Raw genomic sequence first — 12,772 nt, forward strand, 5'->3', positions numbered from 1 at the left:
AGAATAACAACGTGACTAATAGAATGGATCAAGGGGGCACCATTGCCATGTCCAGAATTGACGTCTCCTTGAGTAGCATCAGTGCATCGTGGAAACTTAACAGTGAACTTCAGTGCCATCTGATGTTTCGATGATCAATACCTGGTTATGTCACAAAACTGATTGTAAAAAGATCAGTTCAACCTGCGATGCAATTTAGTTTAATGTAAAAAGTTTGTCGTGTCGTGCCATTTGTTGCCATTCTTGAACTGCAGACTCGATGATGCCAACTTGATCGTTTGTTTTGTTTTGTTTCTCTCTTGCACCTCAGTCTCAGGCTAGCTCTGTGAGCTAATTTCCACTCATAAACCAGGCAAAAAAAAAGAAGAAAGAAAAACACTTAGCACCTGTCCCCCTCGCAAGGAAAGGACACAAGCACTCTTTTGTGTAAGACTCATCAGAAACCTGTCAGGCAAGACTATTCACGATACGGCCTGATGTCATGACTTGGCTTCATTTTGCGCTTCACGGGACCATTACGTCAGCTAAATGAAACGACAGTTGCCGCTTACAAAAAAAAAAAAAAAAACAACTGCTGATGGAGCAACTGACAGCCGCTCCCTTTCTCCTGCGCTATCGACCCGCTCGGTTCAATTTAGACTTGTTTGGGACTCTTCTGACCCCTCTGGTGACTAATTAAAAAAAAATGGAATTCAACTTGAGCGGAATCAATTTCACATTGCTTTCCGTAAGCAGTGCTTAATCCACATTGTGCTAACTTCGGACCCGAGGTACAATCATATGTTCTTCTACCTTCTTGCGTCTTTTATTTCGCAAGATTTTCTCTTAAAAGCCATTTTCGCCCAACCCTAGGACGTAGAGATCAGAAACAATCGGATTATCCCGAGTTTAGTTGTTGACCTTCTGGCGTATGACACACTGACTAATCAGGTCGAGCTAAGCAAGTAGAGCAGCTTGTCACAAGACCGAGCATCACCAAACAATCAAAGCCAACCTGACAAACTGTCACAAACTGATCACAGAGTAGGGTGGCCTCGCTGAGCGTGTCTTTAAGATAAGATAAGTTATCCTTTATTCGTCCCACAATGGACGAATGGACTTTAATTGATCACCCGCAATTGTCAATTGGCAAACAGAGGTGAGGAAAACAATAGCGAGTTTGCCGCATCTCTGCCCCGTGGCACCGAACCTTTGTACTAAAATCAAAAGACGTTCGAGATAAACGCTTTATTTCAAAATCAAATATTTCTACCAAAAAATATACCTTCACCATCAGCATTAAATAATAGATTTGAATCAATTTCTGGTTTATTTTTGGCAATTTTCAGGCTAGCTAGTTGTGGAGCAATTCATTCAGTGATTCCAGTCGACGGGACATTAAAAGACAGCGTTTACTGTCTACGAATACTTTCAAAGTGAACATATTGAACCATCAGCATTCACGCATACAGGTACATAAATGTATTTCTTTTTTCTCCCGTGTAATGTTTTCCATCTAATTCATCTGGAACGTGAAGCGACTTGTTTTCACACAGTGGGCCTCTTGGGTGTGACGCTCAATGGGGGTGATGTCATGACAATGGTGGCATGAACAGCTAAAAGACCCCCCGGGGGGTAGATTTTCTACAGAGAAACCAAACAAGATACTTTTTTTTTTTTTTTTTTTTTCTCGAAGTTTCTTTTCTTGTTTTATGCTAAATTGGGAAGTGCCGGAGCGAGCAGTACTGTTCCTTATTTTTAGGACCGGGTGTGGTTTTTCTTTATTTACGTCTTTTTATTTCGAGAGAACTAGGAAGCAGCAAATTCCTCAAGACTTACATCGGCGATCTGTATCAGGACGAAGGATTTGGACATTGGCTATGATTGGAATTGTCTGGGCTGGAAAGCCTCGCGTCTTATCTCTTCCAAAAGCTATTTGCTTATCAAGTTTAACAGTCAAACTTACAAGTCTGTCGCGGCGTTGAGGGCTTTTCCTGTTTGTGTTTGACTCGGTCCCACCCTCTTTGTTGAGGGGTGTGTCGGCTCCCGGTAACCTAACACCATTAACGCATTGAGGTTACTGTAACTTGCTAAACAGCCTCGACCAGTGAGCTGCAGGAACGCTTACTCAGACCCACATGCCGCATACGTCTGCCGTCTGGATCAAGCCCGCGCATGTATGTCGTTTGGGCTGCCGCACTTCCGTAGCGCCCCGGGATGCGCGAAAAAGAAGGAAGCAGGTGTTGGGAGTAGTTCTTCACGTATGATCTGTGGGAGTGTTGAAAAAAATCCCCTCAGAGAGAAGACCAAAAAACAAAAAGACAGCAAGTGGAAGAAGGGAAAGGAGATCCACCCAAACATTTTCACGCAACCAATCATCACGCGCTCTCGGAATTGGATCCCTCCCCTTGTTCACCACCTGAGAGTTGAGAAAGCGCATTTGTGCCTCGGAGAGTGAGAAGTTTGAGAGAGACGACAAAGACCAGGTCGACTACCGCTGAGGGTTAACAGAAAAGAAGATCTCGGAAAAGGCGCAAACCTTTTTGGGGAGGACTAAGCTTGAATCCTTGGCGTGACTCTGGTGACTTTCTGGTGACACAACACCATCACTTTTTCCACTTTGGAGTGATACGGACAAGCTTCCCAGACGCAGTTTTTCATCGCTCCCCTTTCGAGACATCATGCGTCTTCTTCCTCCAAAGTATCGTTCTGAGATTTTAACCGCAAACTACTGAGGAAAAAAGCATTTGCCCGACAATGATGTCGTTGGAGGACCTTGGAAGCATTGCCAGCCTCGGGGCTGAGAGCGGAATATCCGACTACGGTGACAACCTCTCGCTGAGAAGCCAAAGCCAATGTCTGGATCAAGACCTTGACGATCAAAGCCAGAACCAGGATGGTAGCATTGTCATGGAGCGCATTGCTTCATTGCCACTGCCTCTGGACATGTACGATCCCATCGACTTCATCGGGAGATTTTCCAAGTTCCAGTCCCGGTCCAGAAGGCGAACACGGATCATCGTAGGTAGGTGATGACATGTTAGTTGCCTTCAGAGATTTCATGTTGATACAAACACGGGGGCAAGGAGCACCTAAAAGTCATTGAGGATTCTCCAGAGGCATGATTTGAATGGGTTGCACTCATGCAAATGCGCTCACCAGGCGAAGGTCATCCAATGTTAGACAATCAGTCGTCACACCGCAGAAGAGGTAGCCGGGTTTTGTCCGCCGAGATATCCTCGAGTACCCGTTTCAAACCACTCTCTTCTGCTTGTTCATAACCTGAGGAGTTGAGCGGCCGCTCTGACAACCCCCAAAAAACAAAAACACTGGCATTTCTTGGCACTCAACTAACTCAGACTTCACTGAGTGAGGACTTTCTCTCTCTATACTCCATCCTGATCTCACCATGTCAGTGTGTTAGCGATGCAGTCAGTTCATTTCATTTCGTTTTCGGTTCACCATTTCCTGTTCAGTTCTGTTTCCACTTGTTTCAAAGGGCCAACCACATTCGAGGTTTATGGCGGTCCCAACAAAAACTGCTTGATTTTTATTTTTTATTTTTTGCTCAGTGGTTAGCACGTGGGCTTCACAGTGCAGAGGTACCGGGTTCGATTCCAGCTCGGGCCTCCCTGTGTGGAGTTTGCATGTTCTCCTGCGTGGGTTTTCTCCGGGTGCTCCGGTTTCCTCCCACATTCCAAAAACATGCGTGGCAGGCTGATTGAACACTCTAAATTGTCCCTAGGTGTGAGTGTGAGCGTGAATGGTTGTTCGTCTCTGTGTGCCCTGCGATTGGCTGGCAACCGATTCAGGGTGTCCCCCGCCTACTGCCCGGAGACGGCTGGGATGGGCTCCAGCACCCCCCGCGACCCTAGTGAGGATCAAGCGGTTAGGAAGATGATTGATTGATGATTGGTTAGCACGTCGGCTTCACAGTGCAGAGGTACCGGGTTCGATTCCAGCTCCGGCCTCCCTGTGTGGAGTTTGCATGTTCTCCCCGGGCCTGCGTGGGTTTTCTCCGGGTGCTCCGGTTTCCTCCCACATTCCAAAAACATGCATGGCAGGCTGATTGGACGTTCTAAATTGTCCCTAGGTGTGAGTGTGAGTGCGAATGGTTTGTTTCTGTGTGCCCTGCGATTGGCTGGCAACCGATTCAGGGTGTCCCCCGCCTACTGCCCGAATACAGCTGGGATAGCCTCCAGCACCCCCCGCGACCCTAGTGAGGATCAAGCGGCTCGGAAGATGAATGAATGAATGAATGAATTTTTTGCTCAATGGGCGCTCACTTTCTCATCACAAGGTTCATGTTCTTCTTTTCGCCGTCAAGTGCGTTGCTAGCAGGACCGTGACGGACGGACGGGCGGGCAGGGGTTGTCAGGCCTATTCAGAAGAAGTAACCCGTACTCTATCAACTCCGAGCCGATTAACATCAATTATTTTCCACCGTGCTGCAAAGAAAACCTCGCACGAGACGAGGCGGCCCACGCACGATTGGCTGTTTTTATGCATCGCTTCGACCATCACATAGCACACGAGGACTATTTGAGGTTATCAGTTAACACGCTGGTGTCTGCTTGACGCAGCTGGCTCAGACTGACATGAGGAATGCGGGTGTCAACTGTGTTTTGTCATCATCGACTGACTGACAATTTGATCGTGTCCTATCAACATTGTGTTGGACCCCCCCCTCCCCCCCAGACTGAGCTCGATTAACATTGCATTCATGAAACAAAGGACATCCTTTTGATTGAATGTTACATCCGTGATATTGCTACGCCTTTCACTGGCTAGCCAAATCTTGAATTGCAGCAAAACTAGTGGCTGGCAGTCAGGCCTCTCCTAAAAATTAAGGTGCCGCACACCCGCATGACAGTCCACTCCTTCCAGCTGTCTCGTGTAGACTTGTACAGGTGAGGCAAGGCCTACATGGCAAAATACTTGCTGCATAGCACATACCTCGGGTCAAACGTTTGCACTGCTTTTGCAAAGTACAAATGGGCACAGTGTCCTTGGCAATGTTCAGCACAATTGACTCTGCGATCGCTTTCCATCCGGCTCCTTTCTTGTCGTAAGGAGCACATTGTCAAACTGATTCCACTCGTCTTGTCTGAGAATTAAGCCGCTTTTATGAAAAATCGTCACTTTGAACGACGGAAACTGGCAAAATCTACGGGAGGGGGGAAAAAAAACTGTCACGACAAATGAACTCAAATTAATCAATGAAACCGAGTTAAAAATAACTGACGTAAAAAAAAAAAATGACGACGGGAAACGGCAAAATAGAGCACAAGGTTAAATTACAAGCTCCAGTCTCTAGCCGCCCTTCCTTTTCCCTTCATCCTTTGCTCTCCCTCCCTTCCACCCTCCCTCCGACTGGCCTCTAAGAGGATTGGCTGCTCTCATCTCCCGATGACATCTGTGTATCGCTGTCCTGAGAGAGCAAAACACAGCGGGGCTGGGTGTTGTTTTGCCAGCAAGATAGCAACACCGAGCGCGCGTATCCCTCATTTCGGCACTTTCCATCCGCAACGCCTCATCCCATCCTCTGCCGTCTGTCACCGTGGCGACGTAGCCCCTGCAGCCATGGCGACAAGCCAGCAGGATTCCGGCTTCTTCGACATCAGCCTCAAGTCGCTGCTCAAGTCCTTCGCCGGCAGTGAGTAGCACCCAGAAATGACAGCTCGGAAAGGCGCACTACTTCTTGCGTATTTTCAGTTTGGCAGTCTGGACGGGAGCGTGTCACGGCGTTGAGCCGCTTTGTGAAATGCGCTGACAGCGGATGAGGAGTGAGCCGAGGATACAGTGGATAGTGCTCAGCACTTTGCTATGTTAATTACATAGTACTTCATTGACATCATGGTGGACCATGGTTGTTGTAGTTTGGAAAAATGGGCAAAAGAGTGGAAACTTGGAAAAAAAAAATGAAACTAATAGGGGAGTTAAAAAATAAATAAATGAAACTGTTTATGAAACTCATTTAAAATGAAACCCGAGCCAAATGTTTGTCAATATCTTTCATCCTCAAGATTTTTGGGTGGGTTTGCAATATGTTTCGGCTTTGCCATCAACTTTGGCTTACGTTGGGATATTGATCTTGTGTTTTTGGTGTGATTTTAACCAGGTACGCTCTCTGCATCATCTAGGCGGCCATACTACTCTGAGAAAGACCAATCCCATTTGATCTCGGAAGCCAAACGGGGTCAGCCGTGGTTATTACGTAGCTGGAATACAGACTGTGAATCCCGTTCCGTTAGCTTACCAAAGACAAAGATGCTCAGTTAGAGTTGTACCTGCCTCAAGCCTGCATGCATACAAAAGGTTGGAATCAGCAAGATTATCTGTCAATGAAAATGTAATCCACAAACCCCCCCCCCCAAACCCCCCAGCAGCCTTGAATTGGGGAAAACAGCTGATTGTCTCTGTTTCCTATTCAAAACATCACTGCCAGCTTTGACAAATGTATCTTCCGGGACTAGTCTCAGCTCCAAGGTCAAATGGACAGAAAGATCAAATGTCTTATCAAGCCCAATCGTCGCCGTAAACAGCCGACGGCATCATGCCGGCCGTGCCGAAGTAACAATCGCACGTCATCGTGCGCGCACAAACCAAAGGATGGTGACTCACGTTCCGTGCCGCGGTTGCTCCAAATGCTTCCGTGTCTTGTGTGAAGTCTGGATGGTATCGCAAATGGGAAGATTTGGTCTCTTCACAACCTCAAAGAAGAAAGAAGCTCAGGTTGCTCATTGGTGTTTTGTCGTCATTTTTTTCCCAGACTTTCTCCTTGCCATACACCCACGGGGGACATACCTGACGTTTATATTTGATTGCGAGATAGTCTTGCAAGTGGTGATTCATTACCTCACCATACTTATCTGAGGCTTCTCCATGAGCTTCCCTCCTTCATTTCCTCTTTCCTCTTCCTGGTGTAAGCGTCTCGTTTTCTCGAGAGAGCGGGCCTGTTGATCGTTTCTGTCGGTCGGTCGCCTAAACGGGCTGCGATAGAAAACGAGAAAGAGATGCAGGACGACATCTGAGTTCTGGTCCATATGTCCAAAACTTTCTACTGTATCGTGAACCGTAATGAATGAAGTCTTATTTATCAAGAACAGAATACATTGACTTCGAGTATTATGATTATGAAGGGATCCTTTGAAAAATAAAAATCTTCCCGGGGCCAAGTTTTGCCAATCCTATGTATAAAGCAGAGGGAGGCCCTCCAGTCTGGCTAAGCTAGCATAGCCGTTATTAGCGGGTATTTTCATCATTTGATTATTGATACTGTTTCCTTTGCAGTTGGTCCACATGACTTAGTTTGCACGTCTATATTTGCATGTGTGCGCTTGTGTATGAGTCGTGTGGGGTAAGGGGGGCTGTCGGTGGGAGTGGTGATCTAAAAATAGCATCCCCCCCCCACCCCCGCTCCTTCCTAGTGGTTCTCTTAGGGCAGTGTTGAAATTCTTCTGGTCAATCTCCACAAGGGGACTCTTAACGCGACTGGTTGACAGTTTGAAAACTCCAAGCAGTGTGTTTCCAGTTGACTTTCCAGGATTCGACTGCGGATTGCAACGTGGAGGTGGCAAGTTGGTCGCCAAACGCTGGTCTGAAAATTCACCTGTTTTTTTGGTGCTACGCCACCTCTGATCCGACCTGGCGTAACCAGCGAGGAGATCATTTGACCATTCCTTGTGGTTGACTTTCATCCAAACTGAGCTCATCTTCGCCTCGGCTCGGGGATTAAATGTGCTCTCATGAGACTCACTGGATTTTCTTTGCCTTCCCTGTGAGATGATGGAGCTCATCACCTTTAGCTTTGGTTAGCCATGACCAGCTGGGTAAAAGCTTATTTCAGATTCACTCATCTTCAGTCAGGATCTTCTACTTTTGGTCCATTATGAAGGCTGTACTCGACCGACTTTAGGCTCCACTTGTCCCAGTGTTCCTCCATCCCTCCAGTTTTCTCTCTCGGATCATCTTACAACCTGCACCATGGAAGTGCCGGCTAGGTGGAGCCGTGCTAGTGTCATTAGCTTCATCAAGGGTCTCGGTAAGTCCTCGGGGTGAGGGAGATCATATGAGCGCATGTTGTCCTGGTAGGATGAGTGATCGGGTTTCATGAAAACAGGGGCCTGCCTGAGGCGGCTGACCCGATTAGTAATTTGTGTCCTCTCACCTCTACGCTACCGCTGACGGCAAAGGTCGCAATCGCTAACTCACAGAGGAATTAATTTGTGACCAAGAAAGAAAAACACCCTTAGTTGTCAACATGCCTCCCTACCTTTGAGTCTTGCTAAATTCTTATGCTCCACCTTGCGTCATATCAACGCCATTTGTCAGGTGATTTAAACAACCACTCAAATGTTGAGCTCACGAGTGCTCACACCTACAAAAACATGTTTCCAGGTTTAAAGCTGAAGAGACCCAGCCAACAGCTGCCCTTCTGCCAAGCCATACATGCTTAGCAGTATGCATACATTACAGTACTTATATTTATACTTACAGCCTTTATATTTTGATTTCTCCCTGTGGATATAGTAGCGACATCAATGAACGTAGCCCATTGTGTAGAGTTGCAGTACAATATGCTGAACGCCCGGCCTCAAAACCCGATACAGGGTCGCAGTTTTCCATCGCAAACTGTCGGTCGATGTGCAGGGCCCAATTACTCTATGAGCGGGTTTGAGTCGTCAGCTGTCACATTTTTTTTGCTATGCCTCATTCCAGTTGGGTTCAGCCACATTGCGTGGTGTGCGGCGGACCCTAGGTGCCTGAGGAAGTGATCCAGACAAACCCCGTGAGGTTGCTCGACTGGTGGGAAAGAAGCAAGAGCAACAAAGCAAACGCTAACTATTTGTCATGACATTCGCAGCCTCTCCGGTGGGACTGAAGCCACCCGTCCCGCCCGTCACAGCAAGCCCGGGAGAGAGAAAAGGTCCTGTCATCATGGCGCCCGTCAACGTGGACCCAGAGAGCAAGCCGGGCGAGTTTGTCCTCAAGAGCCTCTTTGCCAACTTCACGCTGCTGTCTGAGCGCAAGATCCGCATCATCATGGCAGAGCCACTGGTAAGCCAGTTGGCGTGTATAGAAAGATAGAGCGGCTTCCTTTTTAGAGCGGGAAGTGTGGATCAATGTACTTTAATGTTAACGCAGACAAAGCGGCCATGTCTATCCGCTTGCCAGGTCCTGTCTCCTCTTAGAATGCACTTGGCAGACCTTTCTAGGTGGATTTATTGTTTTCATTTTAATAGTGCACAATAATGCCGTTGATGAACAACAGGCGTAATAAATAAAATTCTTCATAAATGTACACAATGAATCCCAAAATTTTCATGTTACTTTTTATAGGAGAAACCGCTGAACAAGTCTCTGCAAAGAGGAGAGGATCCGCAATTTGACCAGGTTTTGGCACACGCGATGATGACATCACCACCAGCGACAACAACAAACATGGAACCTGTCAATCACGCGACTCTCTTCTCCCTTCCCGCTCACTCCGTGTTTGTATTTGCAGCTGATCAGCAGCATGAGCTCCCTGGCAGAGTATTGCCTGCCCTCCATCCTCAAGACGCTCTTCGACTGGTACAAGCGGCAGAATGGCCTGGAGGACGAGTCGCACGAGTATCGGCCGCGGGCCAACACCAAGTCGAAAAAGTGAGCAAAACCGCGATGCTTGCACAGCGAAGCTTGGAAAGCTTGTCTTCCCTCTGGTGACACTTTTTGGCTCGTGTCCCTTTTAGAGACCAAAGAAGTTGGAACTCGTTCTAATCCCTCGAGGGGAAATTAAACCATGATTGCTGTTAGAATTTAATTCTAATTAATTGACTAAACTTGATTTGACCTTTTTTTTGCTGCCATTAAAACAACAATTAAATTATTTCATGAATTTAAGGCATAACAAATGAATAAAGTGATTGTGGATGCATCATATTTAAAATAGTTTGCAAGTTGTTAAATTCATCGCATGTGCTGTAAAAATAAAGAATGATAAAATCTAAAAAATATATCTTTTTTAGATTCTATCATTCTTCATTTTTAAAATATGAAGTAGTGTAATAAAAATACTGTATGGATAGACATAATATACATTTTATAATTGTTTGGCTCCTTATTTTTGCTTTTAATATTACTAATATTTTTCATTTACAATTAATCTCTCCCAAAGTATTTTGTGAGATTCGTTGATTTTAAAACAATGAATCAACATATTTAAACAATTTCAGGGGCAAAAATACAAATATACATTATTGTTTTTCATTTTCATTTATTCATTTTTGTTTGTATATTATTATTTTATCTTGTTTGGCATTATTAATATATTATCTTATCTGTATCAATACAAAAATACATTGACTAGTCATTTCATCATGTAGTTGAATAAATACATTTTAATCTACTAATTTTAGGTGTAAATGAACATGACAAATATGAGCCAACTCTTGTTCATGTAAAAAGTTACCGAGTGTTTTATTTTTATCGATTTATTTTTTACATATGTGTCTCAGCGATGAGCAGCAGAAGGACTACTTGCTGGAGCGGAGGGATTTGGCCATCGACTTCATCTTCTCGCTGGTGCTCATAGAAGTTTTGAAACAGGTGAGTGTGTGCGTCTGCGACCTTGTCACACCGCATTGAACGCGGCTGACGGGCTCATCTCACTACGCCGCCCCCCTTCTACCTTCAGATCCCGCTGCATCCCCTGTTGGATGGACTCATTCAGGAAGTGATCAACTTGGCCTTCAAACACTTCAAATATAAGGAAGGGTAAGGGAGCGGGAGAGTCAACTACTACCGAGGAGGACTTACTCAATGTCTGATTTTTATGCCTTAAGTATCCGTGACTGGTATCGACACCCTCCATAAATACCTCATACCGATACCTGGTATCGGTACTCGACCCATCCCTACTTAAAATCCCATCCTCATAATTTCCTGTATATACACCAAATGGAGCATGTTGTGTGTCCCAGGTATCTCGGACCCAACACCGGCAATATGCACATCGTGGCGGACCTCTACGCGGAAGTGGTGGGAGTGGTGGCCCAGTCGAGGTACTGTCCTGTTAACTTTAAAATACTTTGCTCCGTATTATTTACAAGGAACACGTCTGTGCGTTTGTGCTGCTCTGCTGTTTGTGTGTGTGTGTGTGGGGGGGGGGGGGGTGTTCCCTCTCATGACTACTGCACTGCTAACCCCCGCAGTCGAGCGCGTGCGTGCCCACATATGCACATTCCCTTTTCCACACACCCACACCCACCTTCACCCATCCTCCGCATGCCTTTCTAAATATAGCCCGGCGGCGCCATGTTGATACACATCTCTCTGTGTTGTCCGTCACAAACATCACCAACTCGACAAAGTAGGGATGAAGTATTCCCCACGTGCGTCAATACCACCCAAGTACAGTATGTGCAGAACGTACTGTATAGACAGCATACTATATACACTAATATATATACATGTATATATATATATACCGGGGCGGCCCGGTAGTCCAGTGGTTAGCACGTCGGCTTCACAGTGCAGAGGTACCGGGTTCGATTCCAGCTCCGGCCTCCCTGTGTGGAATTTGCATGTTCTCCCCGGGCCTGAGTGGGTTTTCTCCGGGTGCTCCGGTTTCCTCCCACATTCCAAAAATATGCGTGGCAGGCTGATTGAACACTCTAAATTGTCCCTAGGTGTGAGTGTGAGTGCGAATGGTTGTTCGTCTCTGTGTGCCCTGCGATTGGCTGGCAACCGATTCAGGGTGTCCCCCGCCTACTGCCCGGAGACAGCTGGGATAGGCTCCAGCACCCCCCGCGACCCTAGTGAGGATCAAGCGGCTCGGAAGATGAATGAATGAATGAATATATATAAATAGAAATGAACAGGACATATACAGGGTGGGTCAGTATTGGTACAAACTTTTTTGACGGTATTAATTTTTTTCACAGGTACTGTAAATAATGGTAAATTAGTCAAGAATAAAAAAGTGGATTCTAAAGCCTTGAATGAAGGGAGGAAAGGGCACACATGGTTTTGGATCGCTTTTTTTTTTTTTTCCACCCCTCAAGGTTCCCGGCCGTGAGGAAGAAGTTCATCTCTGAGCTAAAGGAACTCCGTCAGAAGGAGCAGAGCCCCTACGTCCTGCAGTCCACCATCAGCCTCATCATGGGCCTCAAGTTCTTCCGTATCAAAATGTATCCGGTGGAGGACTTTGAGGCCTCTTTCCAGTTCATGCAGGTAACAATCGAAATCCCCGTCCTGCGTGGAACTTGATGTGGGTCAAAATAATTTCTTCTGCTGTGTGCTTAGGAGTGTGCGCAGTATTTCCTGGAAGTCAAGGACAAGGACGTTAAGCACTCACTTGCCGGACTCTTTGTGGAGATTCTCGTACCGGTTGCTGCTGTAAGTGACCACATTAGTATGAATTATTATTGGTTCTTTTTTCATCCATCTATGCCGGCAACATGTAGTGACAGGCAGATAAATGCTCTCCTCCAAGATGGTTACAAAGTCCAATTGACCCTGAAGTGGTCAATTTTTCCTCAATGTTTTAATTAAGTTTTGCTTAAGGGCCACAGTTGATTTTCAAACCATCAGATGGGCCACATCATTCGTCAAGTTAATGTCTTTTTTTTTTAATGAGGACATAATAATTCAAGGGCGGCCCGGTAGTCCAGTGGTTAGCACGTCGGCTTCACAGTGCAGAGGTACCGGGTTCGATTCCAGCTGCGGCCTCCCTGTGTGGAGTTTGCATGTTCTCCCCGGGCCTGCGTGGGTTTTCTCCGGGTGCTCCAGTTTCCTCCCACATTCCAAC

The 12,772-nt window shown here is 46.3% G+C and overlaps 1 protein-coding gene across 9 annotated transcripts in view; it reads left to right on the forward strand.

The window, feature by feature from the left end:
* fryb (furry homolog b (Drosophila)) overlaps positions 1-12,772 on the forward strand; it is a 39,873-nt gene that overhangs the window by 1,948 nt on the left and 25,153 nt on the right. For 5 of the 9 annotated variants that reach the window (XM_052047580.1, XM_052047583.1, XM_052047581.1 and 2 more), the window contains exons 1-9: positions 2,054-3,004; positions 8,846-9,039; positions 9,322-9,375; positions 9,488-9,627; positions 10,479-10,569; positions 10,658-10,737; positions 10,944-11,024; positions 12,027-12,195; positions 12,268-12,360. In XM_052047580.1, the coding sequence (XP_051903540.1) occupies positions 2,737-3,004; positions 8,846-9,039; positions 9,322-9,375; positions 9,488-9,627; positions 10,479-10,569; positions 10,658-10,737; positions 10,944-11,024; positions 12,027-12,195; positions 12,268-12,360 (1,170 nt within the window). In that variant the 5' untranslated portion in view covers positions 2,054-2,736. Of the gene's footprint in view, positions 1-2,053; positions 3,005-5,392; positions 5,636-7,472; positions 8,024-8,845; positions 9,040-9,321; positions 9,376-9,487; positions 9,628-10,478; positions 10,570-10,657; positions 10,738-10,943; positions 11,025-12,026; positions 12,196-12,267; positions 12,361-12,772 lie in introns of those variants that run through there. The other 4 variants (XM_052047582.1, XM_052047587.1, XM_052047585.1 and 1 more) reach the window with 4 other exon arrangements.

This window comes from Hippocampus zosterae, chromosome 16, assembly GCF_025434085.1.
Source record: "Hippocampus zosterae strain Florida chromosome 16, ASM2543408v3, whole genome shotgun sequence".
NCBI classification, from domain to species: domain Eukaryota; kingdom Metazoa; phylum Chordata; class Actinopteri; order Syngnathiformes; family Syngnathidae; genus Hippocampus; species Hippocampus zosterae.